General features: G+C 41.4%; 1 protein-coding gene across 1 annotated transcript in view; it reads right to left on the reverse strand.

Annotated features, from left to right (window-relative positions):
- The window catches only part of T265_09507 (hypothetical protein), a gene marked incomplete at both ends in the record, with an annotated part of 60,834 nt that extends 48,364 nt beyond the window's left edge, over positions 1-12,470 (reverse strand). Inside the window, 2 exon segments of the mRNA XM_009175595.1 lie at positions 12,280-12,320; positions 12,334-12,470. Of these exon segments, the coding sequence (XP_009173859.1) occupies positions 12,280-12,320; positions 12,334-12,470 (178 nt within the window).
- Between the last annotated feature and the right edge of the window lie 444 nt (positions 12,471-12,914).

Consider the following 12,914-nt stretch of genomic DNA (forward strand, 5'->3'; position numbering starts at 1 on the left):
CTAATTCTGTGTGCAGCACATTCAGTTGTAGAATACCATAAAGGAGAGATTCAATCGGGTCTCTCGTGAAAACCGAATTGATTTCCAGCTGAGTGAATTTCTGGAAATCCGTCCAATTTGGGTTCAAGTAGAACATAAAGTTGACGGAAATTCGCGGACTGCGCCTACCTGATGAGCCCCAAGAAGGGCTGTCGAAGAGTTTTCAGCAACCTTGTGAGTAGCTTCCTTTGCTAAAATCTCTACTTCTAGTTCAGTCCACTTCATCCTACATCGGATACACAAACAGCCACTCAGCTTCCCTATTTGTCATTGGTTCTCCTTAATTCAGGTAAATTTTTGCACATGCGTATGTTTGCTCCAATGAACTGCTTTCCAAGTTTAACGAAACCGAATGAAATAAAAAAGCGTAGACTTTATAAATCCGGTAGAAATAGGCCTCCTAGGTGAATTAGGTGAATACTTAACTGACTACTGAAGTGGAGAAAATAAACCAAAAAGGGTATTATTACCGCTCCCCTAGATTATTAGGCAACGCTTCTTAGGTGAAACATGCCATTTGTAATTAGGTGAACTAAATGTTCACTGGCTCCGTCAAGCATGAATGGTTATTGCTCAATTGCAACTACTGTAATTGGCCCACAGTCCTACCTGGGGCACAATTTCTCACCATCTGCTAATATTTTTTTCTCAGAGGTTATCATTACTATTGATTTACCTTACCAATCTGTGTAGCACAGGTTGTAGGGATGGCCATCGTAATGCTTACTAAGCTGAGAAATCTGTTTTTTAGCATTTCGTCACCAACCGAAATGACAACATCAGTAAGTAGTGAGTTGGGGGGTCATCATGTGATGTATTGCTTTGGTGTGTAGGCCTTGAGCAATGCTGTGCTTGTGCATCGGGGGAGAGGTAGTGTCTGATCACGATCGGTCATTTGAGTGGTTGGTTAGCTCCTTGATATATTGACATATAAAATCCATTCGGATTCGGCTTCGGAAACCCATTTCGTCTACCTGTCTATCTCATGGTTACAAACCTTTTCACCCGATCCGTCCGTTTCCTTTGAGCTGTCCTACTCGAACTGGAACAGCCATCTAGAAATCGACCTTATCCACTATAAACGAAGAATCGCCAACCAATTCAGACAACCCAAAGGGAACAGACGGATCAAGTGACGAAAATAGTATCCGTTACTTTGACAGGTCAAAGGTCGAGGAGAATGTGCTGCAGAGGTCAGACTCAAACGTCAGCTCAAAGCCAAGCTAGCCAACCGCCCAACAAACAGGACCCAGTGACCTTAATAAGAGGTGACGAAGCATTTCCAGCCGAAATTCCCAGTTCAGCAAGAAGGGCAAGCTTGGTTATTGTTTGTATGCTATTGTTATGTATGATCAAACACGTATTTATGCCTTAAACCAAGGTGTATTTTTGTGCACATTAATTGTTAATCCTTTTGGTATCTCCCGTAGCTGCTAATTGGTCATCAGTAATATGCTTTTGATCCGTTTCAGCAGCATTTGTTTTCAAAGACATTTATCTTTGTCAATTCCCTGACAGTCCAAACACTTAGATTTTTAGTCGTATATGACTATGGGTACCATGCTCTGTCGGCCCCGAGTAATTTGTGTAGAGGTAAAATTAGATGAAACTGTATAGGGTGGTCCCATAACGGGGACACTTCATTGCATGACTATCGATGAGTTAGACTCATTGTTTAGTGTATTCATCGTGAACACCATTTTCTGGCTAGTTAGCGCACTGTTCGAGAGACGATGGTAGGTTATGCCTTCATTAAAGGATGACCTTATTTTCGTCCCCTCATTCCCGGAAATTCGCACAGCTCACTGGAAATAGTCCACTTCTGAAACTGATTAAAGGTCAGTATGCCAGTAGCGACACCCACACGAAATTAGTCTATATTTTCACTCATATGCACACTACTGCTAGGAGTGAGCTGCTTATGGACGTTGAACGATCTGTGGATCACCAAGTTACTAGAATTGTTCCACACAGGAAAAAAATCGGGTAAGCATGGTAGCTCATCCATTCTGCTGCACAAAACATGTGAGAAAAAGGGCTGTCATGTACACTGGCGTCAAGGCATTGATAGAATTTTCAGCGATAAACCTGATACAAAAGGAATTATGTAACACGTGCGTTTTTTAGGTGATTTCCTCCAAATGGCGCCACAGTCCCCAATTCAGTAAACCTGGCTGAATAATCCATTCCTATCCACAAATCAATAGCATTTGTTGCCGACAGACGCTAGCTGAATGCAGTCTAAGTGGCAAATTAGTGTGATTTTAACCCCAAAAAGAGTTCCAAGTGATAGTAACCAAGACCAGACGTTCTGGATGTGACAGCACTTGGTTATCAAACTTGAGTGGTAGGGGTCTTGATGGTGGTGGCTGTGGTGGATCAAGCACACTAAGGCTCTAAGCAGCAACATGCATGTTCAATAAGATGATATTCATCGAGTGTGAATCGTCCCGAAAATGCGTAGATCCTAATGTTCTCAATTGAGCACGGCATTTCAGCGAGGAAATTAACTCTTGGTTACTATGTTCTAAGCAAGGGCACAAAAAGACTGGGCCCTAGTAAACTGTGAAGACAGCAGTAGTCTTTCTGGCTTCTCATGTGACGAAACAGATCATCGGGAACTTGTACCTATAGGTGGATCTCCAGATAACCTGACTGCCAACTTTTGGACAAAGTGTAGAAGCACTAAATTAAAGTCTTTACTTTTTTTACTGCATTCGAAATGTTTGCTGTTGCGCGATGTTTTTTTTCAGATTTTCTGTTTTTCACTTGGTAAAGGACCAGTTTGCACAACGGAAGAAACAAACTCTTGTTTTTTGATCGTTCCCTCGTCAGGCCGAACCAAGAGAATGCTAGTGTATTCAAGAAAACCAAGGAGATTTTAAACATGAGTCATTGTGTATGACTTTGGCAAATGCCTGTAGAATCTACAGATATACTTTATGCAAAAAACATTTGTTGCGACGGAATTACAAACAACATCTCGTCAGGTGACTTCTGCAATTAGGAGAATATCGCTAGCACAGGTTGTAGTGATGATTGTTTGTCCGTACGTTGAGATGGGCATTTTGGCGGCAAACGTTTCATCAGCACTAAAGGTAACATCGTCGATGGGTTGTGAGCGATACTGCGTTGAGTTGCAACTTCCAAAGAAAGCCAACATTGAGGCCTTTTGGACACCGTCAGTGCGCAGCAACCCGTCATGATAGGATGATCACTGTATAATGTTTACGAACTCGACAAAATAAAAACCTTTTCGTGATTTTTTGGTATTGTTTAACTCTTTCCTGTTTGGAAAATCTTAAGACACCACTGGACATATTTTTCTAGACCGAGCTAAGCAGTCGATACCAGCTCCGTCGGCACCCAGGCTATAAGACTCTGATTTAGCTAATTCACAGCGGGGTAGTCAGCAAATGAGCATTTTTTGAAGAGCTGGCAATCTACCCAGCCAGTGCTTGCAGAAGTACAAGCTGAGATGACTGCACCAGATGTTATACATCACCAGTTACAATTTGCACCCAATCTTGAGTACCGGAAATCCGAAGGTGAGCCAAATATGACAAGGCAGAAGAGGATGGAAGAATGTCTGTGTGTCAATAGTTCTTCTCGTACTGTGACCCTCCCTGTGCTTGGCTGTACATACCGAAAATTGTTAGAGGCATGTGTGCGGTCACCATCTATCCAAATAGTCCGACTGAGTGTTGAATGTGTAAACACCTCGCGTATTTGTGGTAGATTTTCCATGGGTCCCTCTCCTCATCCAATTTCTCTTTTCTTCTTTCCATTGCGGGGCTTTATTCAGATAAACTGACAGGGTTTTTCGGGGCAGACAAATAGCCGTTTTATCACCAGGTGTTGCGGGAAATGGTGAGGGTGATGGCAACAAGCAAAGCGTCTAAACACCCCCTAGAGCATTCAGTACTCCATGGCGGTCATTAGTATCAGGCCCGTCATCGGTCGTTACATGAGTACTTCATTTTCTGGAAATTTTAGCCTTTCGTTTGTATGTGGAAACTAAAAATGAGTTGACTTGCTCTGTAAATCCTGGTCTTTGGTGGCTTTTCTACTTGCTGATTTCGGTCAAAATGACTGCCGTTTCTTATCCCATCATCTGGTGTTAACTTCGTTACAAGCGTGTGGTAGTGCTACAGTTCATTGATTCATTGCAATTTTCATCTCATCTACTCTACTCACGTTTAGGATGGTGTACTGATTCCCTGGTATCAACCAAATGGTCAGAGAAAGTAACATCTGAAGTACACCGATAAGCAACCCAGTTACTTGAATCAACAGACATCCCTAATTATAGGTTTAGCGTAAGAAAAACAAAAAAATTAAACTTTCGCCATATCCTAAAATTGCTTGAGAATGAGATGTCACAACGAACTGGCAAATCATTTTTGCTCTACAGTAGCATCCACCCTGAAACCTCCCCCAGGTTGGGATTCGTTCTCCGGAAAGACCCACAAAAGCTTCCCACATAAGATTTCCTTAAATATCTTTCGTTGTTTACGGGAACACGTTCAGCTTTCTTACGGGTCTACAACTGTTTCTTAATACGAGTTATACCTCATTTCCAATAAACGCTAGGAAAGAGTTTCAAGGCTTCAGTCACAAATTTTAATAAAGTACTTTAGGAGAATACATCGATTCTAAAAGGACATACTTTTATTGAGTAGACATACTCAAATTTAGACTCGGAATTCCGTCGTCAGGACCAAATCTTGCTATCAGTCAGCTTTTGCCCCTCTTCCCCCAGAAGCGCAATAGGCATGTTATAGGCGGGTTTACTAAACTATTAACCAATAATAGATTATTAAACGGAATGGTGTGTCCTGATGGAGCCAAATTCATTCTCAGCAGCAATACGCTGATCGGAGTTCAAGCAACATTCGACCAGGAGGGAAAAACAACGTTAAAGAATATTACAAGACCAATCCACGGTCCTTACAATAGTCTATCTATGACAGCTATATCGCCGGACGCTAGTGGAATGAATTCTTCAGGACCTTATGCTAGAATAATACGCGATCAGCGAGAACGACAATTAGTCCTTTGTAAACCTTCCTAATATAAACCCAGCGTAGGACACCGAACAAAGCTTAGATTGGCAGTTTGGCTGCAAACAGACGGTAGGTCACTCCCGGGATATGCCATTTTCCATGACCTCTATCCACCATAAAGAACTGCAAGGGGATTCACTTGACCTCCAGCCGGTAAGATACAAACAGCCCACAGCATTTCGTCTGACCGTTGATGCTTTCATTTCGCATCGAAATGTCTTGCCTCTCTTTGTTGAGATTTTCATTGCCGATGACCTTTTCCGACAGAAAACGATGCTCACTTTGATGGGCAATCGTGAGACATGCCAGGCCAACGTAAGTTTGCTCTCGCGTCCATCAAATGGATCATGCATTCGATGGCATCGTGGGTGAGCGTAAAACAACGCCGCGAGAAAAGAGCCCTAAAACTTCTCGGGCAGCTTTTATGTTTTACTACTTTTGCACCTCACATCACCTTTTTGTTGTGACACGTAGGCGATATCACAATAAGATATTTATTCCGTGAAGTATGCGTAAATTCGTTTGTCAACCGGTTGCTAGATTTCGTTCTCAAGAGGTAAAAATGGGGTGGATAACAAATATCAGTAAGAAGCCATCTGCTATCTAAGGCCCGAAAAATGATAGTTGGAAGAAGATGAAAAGTTTTTCATAAAGGAAACTACTCACAAGGTTGCTGAAAACTCTTCGACAGCCCACGGCCGGCTTCGCACTTCTTGGAGCTCATCAGGTAGACGCAGCAACCTTGTGAGTAGTTTCCTTTATGAAAATATACTGCGATACCTCGTATATCATGCCAGATGAAACACGAGGCGGCAGCACATTCACTTGTAAAATAACATAAAACGAGAGATTCAGTTGTATCTCGTGAAAACCAAATTGATTTGCAAATGAGTCTTTCTCAAAGATAAAGCGCTATTTTGTCACTGAAGTTTACGGAGAAACCAAACAAATTTCGCTTTCTTAGATTAGTACTAGTTTAATGGAGTTATCCTGCCTTGAATAATTGGCTCAATTTTCCATCTTTTCCGAGCATAACTTTATTGGGAAACTAGTTTTGGTTATGTTTTATCAATATAAGTAGTTTAGAACCTACCAATTTCATAACGTGACACCTAATTTCATGAACTTTTTATGAGAATACTGCCTAACTGCTTTGTTTATTCCGTATCAGTGTACGAGTTGCTCTCTTGAAGAGCATGTTTAAAGAGCATGCACATACGGCACAACCAAAAAACTGTTGTTTGGCCGAACCCACAGCCAATAAATGAAGTTGCTGAGTTACAGTTGTTAACTGTTTGTAAAAGGGAAATATACCAATTGACCCCATTCAAACTTTTGGCTGAAATGAATTTCCCAAATGTTTTAAATGGTCAAGTCTAGTAATTTAGACGTTCCTGGGGAGTTTCTGCCTCAAATTTTTGGTATAAGGTATGATACTTGCAGTTTTATGAAAAGTGTGTGGCTCTTTTTCTTTTAATTCAATGTCAGTATTTTTGTCAGACATTCTGGGATTTCATTTCAGGGGAACCAAGTATGAAAGGTACAATTCGTTCATTTATCTTCTGATACGCCGGACTGGTCAGTACGCTAGGGTTAGCTCAGGGTTTTGAACTACGTCGTTATCTTAAAGATGATTTAGCCATGATCAGTGACAGATTTGTGTCATCCAGGAAACCAACAAAATGAACATTTGCGTACAGATTTACTGAGATCTACCGCACTGGAAACATCCATCGAGTCTTTAGATGACTGTGAAAGTCAATATAGTATTTTGTGCAGTCTCAGCAACAACACTGATTACGATAATGTCACTGATTTGACAAGGTTAGACAACCATCGTTGATGCAATGGCACATCCAGAGATCGAAGTGTTTCGGAATCCCATTAAATTGATTAACTGTTTTGCCATGTTCAACTTTTTCAACAAAACCGAGTCTACAGCAATCAAAGCAGCTGATTTTCCTGCTTTTGTAGAAGTAAGATGGACACCTCTGTTGAAGGATTCTGGTAATTAGGAAAACGAACCTAATACCCTACCATACTTAGCAATCGTGTGCAGATTACGGTTCCCGTGGTGCTTGTTTTCGTAAGGTGGATCCAACTCAGCAGTTTTTGTAAGTCACCAGCCATCACAGAGATCTCGCAAATGCTGACTCCGAATGAGTCACCGACACTAATACCAGCCGGAGCAGGGACAATCTCATTCCTGTCAAGCAGTATAGTGAGAGGTTATGTCGCGAGGACAATTGATTGGTCAGTATTTCGAAACAAAGCCGCTTGCAACTAACAGGGCTGTTGCTGATTGCAGATGTAAGGTCCTACTGTATTCCCATCACTGTTTAAAATCGCATCGGTTTACGGACAATTACTTAAATTTAGACAAATGTACGAGCGAAAAAAATCACCTTTTACTTCCTCTGAAACCGGGACAGCCAAGAGACTGTAGCCCGATTCGGACAATTTGAAACAGCCTTTTTCCGATGAAAAACAATGCATGGTTTTGTAAGCAACAGCTCATGAAATGACTGGCTCCGGCACTCTTATGAAGATTCCCCATACCCTAAAAGCCATCAACTTTTCAAAATTCGCCAGACGACAAGATAATTGTCGGCATATCGCAACAAGGGTTGTCAGCTTAAGGTCTACAGACATAGAGCGGCTTCAAATAACAATTCCAAATTGGAGGGCGTTGCTGTTATCGATAACGTGTCATGATCGACGAGGATCGCATGCGGGTCTCAATAACATGATTATTAGAGCAGTATGAGTTTACTCAGGACTGCAACTGTACTGTTATAAAGGATATTACAAAAGGACCGCTCATATTTCCATATTTCCATATTTCAACACAATATCTTCCAAAATGTACCTCTCATAGGAAAGGTTTCACCTGAGAACAACTGAATAGGTCATACCAACAATTCAAACATTTCAATCTATAGGGAAATCACACGGTCTTCTGCGTTATGTCAGTATTGTACCGACTCATTGTGTTGGATACTTGAAAAACATCAATGTTTTCTAGAACCTTCCATGTATGGTCTTTGATACGGGCTGAATATACAGCATTAGTCAGATATACCATGAGTAAGCGTTACCAACTCAAACTGCAACATACGAAAACAGATGAAGTGTAAACCGTCATCTTTAGTGAATCATCACCTCTTGGTTCATCTTAGTGGCGAAGGCAGGAAATCATGTGTCTCGTTCTCTTCAGCTTGAGAAACCGTTTGAAGTTTCGCAAAAAATGTTTTTTTTAAGAAGTATGAAGCTTATCATACCAACAATTCAAACATTTCAATCTATAGGGAAATCACACGGTCTTCTGCGTTATGTCAGTATTGTACCGACTCATTGTGTTGGATACTTGAAAAACATCAATGTTTTCTAGAACCTTCCATGTATGGTCTTTGATACGGGCTGAATATACAGCATTAGTCAGATATACCATGAGTAAGCGTTACCAACTCAAACTGCAACATACGAAAACAGATGAAGTGTAAACCGTCATCTTTAGTGAATCATCACCTCTTGGTTCATCTTAGTGGCGAAGGCAGGAAATCATGTGTCTCGTTCTCTTCAGCTTGAGAAACCGTTTGAAGTTTCGCAAAAAATGTTTTTTTTAAGAAGTCATGAAGCTTAAAGACATGAAATAAGGAACACATGTGCAAAGAAGCGACCAGTCCGCATCAACTTAATCTACACCTTGCTGGCGAAGAACTTCGGTTCGATGTTCCACACTTTAAAGTCCATTTACGAACGGTCCACACTCGCAGAAAACTGAAACACACTGGTTCATTCAGATCCCGCAAACTATCAGTTTTAAGTGAGGACAGAAAAGCTTGAATACTTTTTTTTACTTTGTGTCGATCGGCCTATTTTCCCCTACTTAGTTTCAGAAGTGGACGTGTGTGTAGCCGGCTTACACCAGAGCGGATGCATTCAGGAGAAAAGAATATCACACTGGATTTGAGTTTTTGGCGGTTCATATTTGGTTTTCGTATTCACCGTAGGAGAAAATGTTCCCAACACGACATGGGACCTAAACAGCATACATCTTTCACTACGCCCAGTTAACGCTGGAACACTGGCAGAAAGGCTCCGAAACTCCCAAATTCACTTGCCCTTGATTTGTACCATTACAAACGACAGTGAAAACAGAGCTGTAAAAAGCTCGTGAAACAAACCAATAGATTAGGGTTGATTTTTCCCGGCCAGGAGACAAGGCTGAATAAGCTGAGTAAACTCAAGCTAGCTTGAAGCTCTAGTTATCAACCAGGTTTCTCTGGAAAAGAAAAATGGACACCAATAACCCCAGGATGTTTTAGTTTTCCTCTGGCTCGCCATTGTAGTCGGTAAAATTCGCTCACCTTTATTGATTCCATACAGAGTACAGATGAAAAAAGGTCAGTTATTCGGCTACTTTAAATGAGATCAAATTGCACTTTTCTGTTGTGTGTAGATTGTTGAGATCACTGCTGAAGAACCCTTTCGGTAAGGGGTCGCACATATCAGAAAGACCCATAGTTGAAACTTCTGTTTCGACAAAGCGGTGTGCAGCCACAACAGGCCTATTTTCTGATGTGGTTGGGACCGACATGTTGCCGGAAAACATGTTGCGCGCAAAATTTTAAACTGTTTCCTTTTCCGGGAAAATCATAAACAATGTGACGGGAAAGCATAACCGCGTGGGACCGTAATGATTCACTCTGTTTGCCACGACCCTTAAAATTGTACAATGCTAACTGAATTCTTCAGCCTATATTCACAAATGCCAATATCCCACCTTGTTTTGTTTGAGAGTTTGGGGCTTTCTTAAAACCTACCGAGTTCACAAGGAGCAAAGACGCACATTTTTAAACGTTCCACTGCATATTTAGTAGCACGTCTCGCCAACACTGTCATGGTCAATTTTCTAACCCTAAATCCAGCCAGATACTAACTGAACTGCGCTGCACATCCGAATATCATATTCAACACTATTCTTACATGAACAGTCCACAGCAAACACCGGCCCCTATGGTAGCCTGGCAGGTCCTCCGAAGCAGCAGATTAGCAGCATCACTACTAGATGAAACAATTATTATTTAGAGTGGAAATTTTCATAGCATACAATGAGACTTGAGGAAACCCGAGAATGCCTGTCCGACAGAAGTGTTGTAAGCAAGAGGGAAGAAACGGGTGGGAGAGAACATTTAATTTAGAACAACCTTCACAAAACTCACTAGAATTGCTGAGCAAACAAATGTCGAGTGAATGCACGTATGCCGTTTTCCACATGAAACGACCCTTATATGGATTTGCACGTAAACACTGTGACTCTTGAAGTAAGGAATAATGGCTTAGGAGATGAAGGTCTCCCAGATTAATCAGTGCTTTGAACGAGAAGGGAAAGTAAAAAGAGGTAACCTTAAAATTCCCACGATATTACCGACCAGTGTAGTTGTTGATGGCCTTGATATGACCTGGGTTGTTAAAATTGGCATTTTGTGAATAAGCTTGTATGAATAGACGATGAAGTTTCTTCCAGATAACAGTTAGTACAATGGTCAATCATGCTTGATTTTCATCAACGTATCAAAAATCAAGTTTTCCGATTTGCTGATAATGCATTCCCAAGGAGATAACACCATAGAATCCAAGAGGGCTTGTAGGAGTCTATTTGTTGCTTAATCCCTAGATAACGCAGGCGGCTGAAAATACTAGTAGCAACTCATGTGGTCGCCTCGCCGGTGTGGTCTGCTTCACATGTCAATTATCCACCCCTGAATATAGGAAAATTGAAGGCGTTATACTTAAATAGACTGTTCTGGTGTCCTCCTGCTTCATTGTGACGAAGAAAGAAAGTCTTAACCAACAAAGCGTGGGATAATCATTAAAGCTGCATTCATATTCTTATTATTATTACGTTCATTTGACCACAGTTCCGTGCGCAGACTGAATATTTAGCTTAGTCGATGAATTCAAATTAATTGACTAATTAAAGTTAATATAAGAATGTCATTATGATTAGTGATTGTATTGAGTTTTAAACATTAAATTCCACAGTTTGGATGCACGCCAGAACTGGCCGAAAAATGGGACTCGCATACCTTCATTTTAAGTTTGGTTGATACTCATCTCTCAACCGTGTTTGAACCGGTCATCTTTGGGATAACACGAACAACTTGCGCTGGCTTGGCGTACTGTTTTGTTCGCCGGTGAATTCGGTCTAGCCTAGAAGCGTCAATGTCGTTGGCCCCATTAGGAGCCGCCAGCCGGCCCAACTATGCTGATATTATCCTGTATATAAAACGTGGTTCGCTTTTACGTCATCTTCCTTACTGCAATGACGGAATGATCATTGAGTTACTTCACGTTTCCAGCAATGAAGTGGAAGATTTTTGTTGAACCCCTCATCTTAATGCTCGCGAGAAATTTGTCTACAAGGGGCATGATTTAAAATTTTGTTGGCCATGTTCTCACTAGTATTTTCTGACCTGAATAACGGTTCCACCGCAATCAGTTTGTAGTACTTAACGTTATTTGATGCATGACATCGAGTATGAAGTGCCTGTGAGAGGCCCGTTCCGGAAGACGCAACAGTATTGCACCGTTGAATGGGCTTACCAGCCGAATGCTCTGTGCCGTGTTAAACCACTTCTAGACAATTTCAGGGACATGAACCGTATGGTGCAGGAACTCATAAATCGAATAAGTCTGGTCCATTATTGCAGTGTGAGTACAGGATGGCCTGCGTGTCCAAACAAGGAGTCACTGACCAAGAAGAAGCGATACGATGTTTATTGTCGTCGCATTGTTGATGTCTCTTTGAAAGCCTACCGCCATAAATCGTACTTCACCACTACCTGAATGGTTCATTGAGGATCACGTATTAGAGAATGTTGTGCTCTGCACCACACAGAAGGGTAGTTTCTTCTCGATAAAATCTAAATCATGGACGAGTTAGAAAATTATAATTTAAGTTTCGATTTTTCTATGCTTTGCTTCGGAATCGACCCTGAATGGACCGTTGCTTTATGGTGTTGCTGCCATCATAAAATGAAAGTTATTGAGCGGACTTAGTACTCTGATTTGATAGTAGGCACTTCCGTAACATACATACCGTGTGACCATGTTTGACTGTCTAGATCAATTGTTATCTTGATGGTCGACTTCCTTTGTAGAAACTTACCATATTCGGTCCGCATCGGTCCGTTTAAGCTCTTGGTCTTTCTGCATTACTGACCTTATATGATTCATTTCCTCCTGACTGAGACCTCCGTCCGGCATGTGGTTTTGGATCCACGTTTCCAGTTGGTCATACGGTGTTGCCCGGCGTGTTTCGCTAATATCTTCAACGGTAAGTTTAACGGCAGATGTCATATCGAGTCACGGTCTTCAAAAGCTCCGACGTACGCCAACCACAAGTGTTACAACTACCAGCAGTAGCTCATACACAAAAGCTCAGCAACATCCCGTCAGAAGCGTGAGGTAATTGGCTAAGAGGATTGGCCAAACAAGAAATTCCAACTAATCAACGGGCTAGATACAGTAAATTACTGTAACACGAAAAAAATGGAACGACATTTCCAATTTCCTAGGAAGCATTTGTTATACTGTGCTAGTAAACACTAATTCCTCCGCATAATGGAAACCGCGCGGTTTTCAATATATATGTTTTGATTATCAGCTTCTTGTTTTAAACCCAACTAAATAGTTGATTGGTCTGGTTAGTGATTAATTGTTCTCGTAAACGGTCCACGACTAGTCCTGATTACACGTTGTTTTCCGGGCGATTTCAAGGTTTTATGCTGTAAGCACGTCACC

This window comes from Opisthorchis viverrini, assembly GCF_000715545.1.
Source record: "Opisthorchis viverrini unplaced genomic scaffold opera_v5_280, whole genome shotgun sequence".
NCBI classification, from domain to species: Eukaryota; Metazoa; Platyhelminthes; class Trematoda; order Opisthorchiida; family Opisthorchiidae; genus Opisthorchis; species Opisthorchis viverrini.